This window comes from Mirounga leonina, unplaced genomic scaffold (genome assembly GCF_011800145.1).
Source record: "Mirounga leonina isolate KUSES-001 unplaced genomic scaffold, KU_Mleo_1.0 Mir_153, whole genome shotgun sequence".
NCBI lineage: Eukaryota > Metazoa > Chordata > Mammalia > Carnivora > Phocidae > Mirounga > Mirounga leonina.
Genome location: NW_023270387.1, coordinates 6,521,156 through 6,527,799, shown reverse-complemented (window position 1 = coordinate 6,527,799; position 6,644 = coordinate 6,521,156). Strand labels below are relative to the sequence as shown.

Genomic DNA, 6,644 nt, shown 5'->3' with positions numbered 1-6,644 from the left:
ATGCACTCTTTTATACCTATTACTAGGAAGTGACTAAGGCACTGGAAGAGAATCTGGTTCCTTGTTTAATATACTGAACCCAAAGATTATACCTGGTCTTCCTAATATTACAACATGGCATGCTTAAATGATGATCCTCTGTGCTTCGGGAAAGGACTTGAGTGAATATCTAATGGGTGATTAAAATTAAGCTTATTAAATTATTTGTATAAAAGATGCAGTCTGAGCTTGGGCAATTTAACAGATGACCTAAAACCTCAGAGGTAATATTCTTCTCTAGATAAGAGCACAGAAGCCTGGAACCAAGACAGAGAACCTAGAATTACTAGCTATTTGGAAGAGGGATGCACTTAGGGGCACTGTTGCCTTAAACCCTGCAGGTTAATAAGAACTCTTTTAGTTGAGCTTTTGGTAGGACATTCTCATTCATACATTATCCAAACATTTAGATAGCTGTCAAAGAACTGGTTCCCAAGAAAGGATGCCACTGTATATAATTAAGATTGTAATGCCCTTCTGGCCCCTTCTATCTTCAATCCAAGGGAAACAAAGTGTTAAATAACCATAGGTGGACTGCATTTCTAACATAGATGGCCTTGTCTGGCATCAGGAGAGAGAATAAAAATATTGATCTTCTTCTCTCTCACTTTGTTTTTCTCTCCATCTTTTTTGGTATATCCAGCGAACGTAGGTAAGCCAGACTGAGAAAGAGAAAAAGAGCCCTTCCTTCACTGCATCTCAGATGCAAGCACAACTTTTTAACTGAACAAGCTTCAAATATTGTTATCCTACAAGTAGTTACTGGGTTTAACTTCTCTTGAAATTTGCATGTCCTGTCGTCCAAATTGCCCAGTACCCCCACCAGTCTCACCCCCAAACACATACAGTACAAGCAAGCACACACAACACTGCCTCCAGGTGGTAACTGCATGCAGGTAGGACTACAGGCACTGTTTAAATATTAACCATGTTTTAATAGATGGCATTCCTGCACATCCATTATTTGTTTGTTTTCTGTTGTGGTTGTTTCTGTTATTCGCAAAAGAAAAAAAGAAAACGTATGTGTTATCTTTTTATAACAGTCTACTACAGAATAAGGTACAAAAGAACACTTCTGGAAACAGCAGAAGCCAGTCCTGTACCACTGAATTGCTCATCCAGTGGTAACCGTTATATCAACAGCTGGAAATTAAGAACAAGACCATACAGTTTGGAGGATGTAGTACAGAACTACAGTTTGCTTCTGTATTTGGTACCAATATAATAAATATATAACAAAGGTGCACTTGCTCTAAAAATGAAACAGAAACATTTTGGTTGGTTAGATACTGCACTTTCAGTACTGCACATCACCTAGTATTTTTTTTTTTTTTACAAAAAAAGGTAACTTATGCAATGTTTAATAATAAAAGCAATAGTACAACGCAAACCCGATTGTAGAAAAAGAAGAAAGAAACCAACAAAAAGCCAAAATAGTCACTTCCCCAAACAGCCCCTCCTCTGCCTGCACAACCAAACAAAGTGACCAGTCCGGTGAAGCAATGTCAGCACCACACCCGTCTGGACAGCTTCTGGATCTTTTGTGAATCCTGAAAATGTCCCAAATCAAAGGTGTATAGCTGGGGGCGGGGCAGAGAGCTAAAGCAGTAGAGTTTCTTTCTTTTTTCTTTCTTTCTTTCTTTCTTTCTCTGTCTTTTTTCTCTTTTTTTTTTTTTCTTTCTGTCTCTTTCTTTTCTTTTCTTTCAACTCATTTAAAGATTTTCGGCCAGCAAGGGACATTTCTAAAAGTAAATTTAAATGCCTGGTCCTGGAAAAGGGAATGGTTAACTAAGGGGTGAGAAAGAGGGCTGACCAGAGATCGGTACATGTCATACACGTTTTTCTGGGACTGTCTCTGTGGTCTCTTGTAGTTCTGGTGCTTAATGTAGACGTTTTCTTTATAATATAGTATTGCCTGAGCCCTGCGAAGGTGGGAATGGGGAAGGGAGGGGAGCTGAAGGAAAAGTGAAAGCTTGGGGGGGGGGAAGGAAGGGAAGGTAACTGAACCTTAACTTGACAGCTATGTACAACACACCAGGCCCCCTCCACTCCCTTTGGTCCAGGAATCAACGCCTTTTTTAGATTTGGTAGCTTGTGCGGTTTCTCCTCCTTATTGGGGGGGGTAGGGGTGTGCAGGGTGAAGAGGGAAGACGCGTCCTTCATTGACAATGAGAAATTATGTGATCTGTCATGCGCTTGGATTGTGTTATTAGTATTATAATAATTACTATAAATATTAATAATAAAGTATTATCAGCGTTATTTCTTCTTCCGAGACTTTCCTCGCCCAATATTTACAAATACCGCACAGTGCCTCGGCGGAGGAGAAACAGTAAGGGGAGGGCAGATACGGAAAGAAGGAAAAAGGGAGGGAGGACAGAGAAAAGTGGCAGAGGAAAGATGGAGGGGGAGAAAAAGCAAGGACGGCAAAGATGCTGGAAATGAGGAAGGGGAGAGAAGAGGGGGGCTAAACAATCAGGAGAGTACCACCGTTTGCAAAAGGCCCTCGCCAGCTGTGTCCAAACAGGAGGAGGTTTCGTGTGCTCCCTGCGGACTGGGGGCCGGTGGGGGAGGCGGGGGAGCGCAGGGACCCTGGCGCGGGCGGCCAGGGGACGACGACGAGGAGGAGGCGTTGGAGGGGGTGCAGAAGGCAAAGTCCCGGGGCTGCCTCTCCAGCCGGGTTTCTTTCGCGTGGGCCGGGGCCTGGCCGCCCGCCGGGGGCAGCCCCCTGCCGCCGCGGTTGCTGCTGCAGTGATCCCGCTCGTATTCCTCCTGAGCCCTCTGCATCTTCCGCTTCTTCATCCTGCGCTTGTGGATGTGGAAGGTGGAGAGGGACAGCACGATGAGGCAGAAGATAAGGGTGACCAGGACAATCAGCACCAGCGTGGAGGAGAAGGACTGGAAGAGCTGCTGTCCCACCTGCGTGATGCAGGTGCCTCCGCCGCTGCCTCCCGCACCCGGGCCACGGGCACTCGAGTGGCCGCTGCCGCTGGCGTTGGGGGAAGCAAAGGTCCGGTTGAGGAGACACGGCGGCAGCGCCAGCCTCAGCTCCTTGGGCGCCCTGGCACTCATGGGCGCTGGGCTGGGGGGGCCGGGCCCACCGGACTTCCTCTCTCGGGCACACCGTTCCCACCAGGCAAGACGACGACGGAGCCCACGCCACCCAAAACTACTCCCTGGTGTGGGAGGGGATGCGCGCGCGAGCGAAGGGCTGAGGGAGCAACTGCGGGCAAGCAAGCCGGCCAGGAAGCGAGCGGTGCCCAGGAGATCCTCTCCGGCCCCGCCTGGAACGCGTGTCCGCGCGCCCTTTTCTCTCCCAAGGCACCAGGCTGCAAAGAGAACAGGCTTAGTTAGGATCCCGGCCGCTGCCCAGGGGAGTGAGGAGGGCCGGAAGCATGAGCCCGCACTGCAAAGCGGCCCTCTGGGCACACCGCCTCGGCTGGGCGCTGCCCGTCTTCTCCGCAGCCCGTGGACCCCAGCCCGCCCGCCCCTGGCCGCGCACCCGAGCCGCCAGCTTTCGCGCTCGCACCGCTCGCTGGGAAGGGGTCCGCGCCGGCGCCGCGGAGATACAGATTACTCAGCAGATAAGGCAGCCTTCCTGCGCCCTCCACAACTTTCTAATTGCAACAGACACACAGCCGCCCGGGAACGTGGTCCCCTCTCCCCAGAGCACCGACTCTCCTCCTTCCTTCGCCCTCTGAGTGGATGTCTTCCTATGGATCCTACCCTTCCCAGCACCCAGCCGCAACCGCCGAGCGAGCGGGCTCCGGGTACGCAGTACTGCCTTCTCTTTCCTCCCCTCCAGACTCTTCTTCTTCCCTGGCCGGCCTCAGGTCCCTTAAGTCCCATTCCCATGGGGGTACCACAGCAACCACATCCTACTCCGCCTCTGTCCGTGGCCACAGCGGACGCGCTGGATCGCGCTCCATCCATTCTCCAGCCTTCTTCCTGGTACTACCCACCCCACCCCCCAACCACCAGGAAAAAAAAAAAAAAAAAAAGCATCTGAAACACCTTTTTCAGCTAAAGCACATCCCCGCAAACGCCCCCTTCTCTCCATCTCCCTGTGCCCCGCACTCGGCAGTATCCTGCTTCTTTCTAGGGGGACAGGAAATGGAAGGGTATGGGTTCTCATTTGCAAAGTTTGGGGAACAGACCTGCCCTCCAGCCTCCCCAGCCCCAGCCCGAGGCTCTTCCCGGGGACCAGAGCCGGGCAGACCCGCAGCGCACAGCAGAGCCCCCGCGCCGTTCTCGAAAGGCAGCGGCAAACTGTTGCACTGCGGCGCACAGAGGAGGCGCGCGAGCCGGGGCTGGGCAGGGTGGGGGCCGAAGCTACCGCCCGGGGGGCCTGCGCAGGCCGCCGGGCTGCGCGACCCCCTCGCGCCCCGCCACCCGGCAGCCTGGAACCTCTGGCGGCACCGCGTCCCTTACCTGGGGCCACCAGCTGGCTGCAGGGACGGAGCCCCCGCCGCGCGGCTGCAGTGGTGGCTGCAGAAGGCGCGGAGTGAAGGGGCCAGAGACCAAGCCTCGCTGCTGCTGCCGCCGCCGCTTCGGGGAGCTCAGCTCGCAGCCTATTGCCAGAGAGGCCGGTGACGTCAGGCAGCCACCGCCAGGGCTCCAAGCCACCCCTCGGCCCCCACCCCACCCTCACACCCCAGCATCTCGTCCTGGCAGAGTGAGCCTCTGCCACACACATGCCCAGTTCCCGGTCCTTCCCCTGCCAGAGGCTAGGCACGAGGAGGAGAGACCCCCACCACCCCGCCGGGAGCAACCCCCCTTCTGCACTCCTATGCCTAGGAAGGCAGGGAGCTTCAGCTCCCTGGCTGCCGGATTCCTCACCCTCAACCCTTTTCTACACGGTCCCAGGAACACATTTTTACACTCTAGAGAGCCATCTTCCCTCAGGGTGCACATTCAGTTTTTTTTTTCCCTCCCTCGGCTGATGAGGATTGCTCTCCTCTGCAAGCCTGTCTATCCTGGCCTGGTTCTGAACAGAAACAGCGTGAATATGAGAAATGAGACGGGCATTTCTGAACGCGTGTGGCAAAACATGAAATACAAACCCAAACACGTATTTAACATCAAACAATGTGAATTTACTGTTTTCCTCTCCACCAGAGTCTTCAGCTTAACCTCTCACTCCACCTCACTCATGGTTCTTCTCTACTCGCTCACACACTTATCTCCAGGCCCAAGACCACTCTGTGTATTAAACACTCTCTTTTGAAATCCAGACACTTGTGAGCACGCAAAGCACATGCAAGGCTTACAAGGCAGGAAGGCGAAAATAACTCAGAGGAGTACAGAAATAAACTGTCCTATGAAAATTCTGAGTGTAGCCCTTTTCTATAGTGTTAACAATAGCCTTTCAGCACAATGGCTAGAACTTCCTGAAAGATTCTCCTCAGCCTGCCTACATCTAGGCAGAGATGAATCAACTCTTGCTTTAGGACCCTTGGAAACACATGAATAGTGCATCTGGTTACAGTAGGCAACTTTAAAATGAAGCATTCTCATTTTCCTATTAGAGAAACCAGCTTGGAATAGCACATAAAGACACTGTATGATCTTTGGAATCATTCACTTGTCTTATTAAATGTGCATTTCCTTCTTCCCTCCCTGTCTTTTCTTCCCATCTTTGAGTCTAATATAGTACCTGTACAATACTTACTTGCAAAATGGAGTGGTGCAGTAAATAGTGCTTTTTTCTGATATGCATCTGAATTGGGAGAGAGTAGAAATGACTGACACCTCCCTATCTGCTTACAAGTAGAGGGTTTTATTTAAAAAAGAGGGTTTGACACAGGGAGTAAAAGTTTGTTTGTCTGTAATCTGGGGGGGTCCCTTTGGACCCTGTGTTCCTATCTGGTCCTACTCCAATTTCTCCTTTTCCTCTCCTTGCTCATGACTTACATATGAAGTAAGAAATGCATCATCACTCCTCAAAATTTTGTTTTCATCTATTTGAATAAAAGCAATCAGATTTTTCTTCATAATTGTCTCAATAAAAAAAAAAATCCCTATTTAAGCTAATGTCAGTACATGCTGAATAATGCAAGATCATTTCAGAGCACAGATTAATGCCCTTGGCTGCCAGACTCACACGGTTAATGATGGTCAATGACCCCAATGCTGGCTTAGCTTTCCTACCTAGAATGAGGGCACCCAATGCCCTGTAGAAGCCACCTGCCATATTTGGACATTCTGACTTTGATGGGCTCAGTGGATGGAATGGTGAGCCTTGTGATCACTAAGTGAGACTTCACCAATAACACTTGATATGCAATGCCCCATTTTTGTACAGTCTCTTTGCTCCTGAAAAGTTGAGTTTAATCAACATTTTGTAAGGCAAATCCAATTTTGAATACTCCAAAAAGAGATGTGGCTATTTAAAGAGACTTTTAGAAAAACTGTCTTGTAAAGCAAAGAATCTTTATGTAATTAGAATTAACTCTCACTAGTCTGTTTTCTAGACTTTGAAGAATGAGTTGTCAGGTTTTCCCAGGGAGAAACATGCATACCTTTACAATATGTTGTTAGGGGATTATGACATATATAAATATAAATATAAATATAAATATAAATATAAATATAAATATAAATAT

The 6,644-nt window shown here is 49.6% G+C and overlaps 1 protein-coding gene across 1 annotated transcript; it reads right to left on the bottom strand.

Moving 5' to 3' along the window:
* Positions 1-2,440: 2,440 nt before the first annotated feature.
* On the bottom strand, positions 2,441-3,488 carry CUNH11orf87 (chromosome unknown C11orf87 homolog). The gene has a single exon (XM_035008878.1). The coding sequence runs from the start codon at positions 3,109-3,111 to the stop codon at positions 2,515-2,517; it is 597 nt and encodes a 198-aa protein (XP_034864769.1). The 5' UTR covers positions 3,112-3,488; the 3' UTR covers positions 2,441-2,514.
* Between the last annotated feature and the right edge of the window lie 3,156 nt (positions 3,489-6,644).

Bases quoted from the DNA above. Each gene is read 5' to 3' on its own strand.
- CUNH11orf87 (XM_035008878.1), bottom strand. From the start codon at position 3,111: ATGAGTGCCAGGGCGCCCAAGGAGCTGAGGCTGGCGCTGCCGCCGTGT.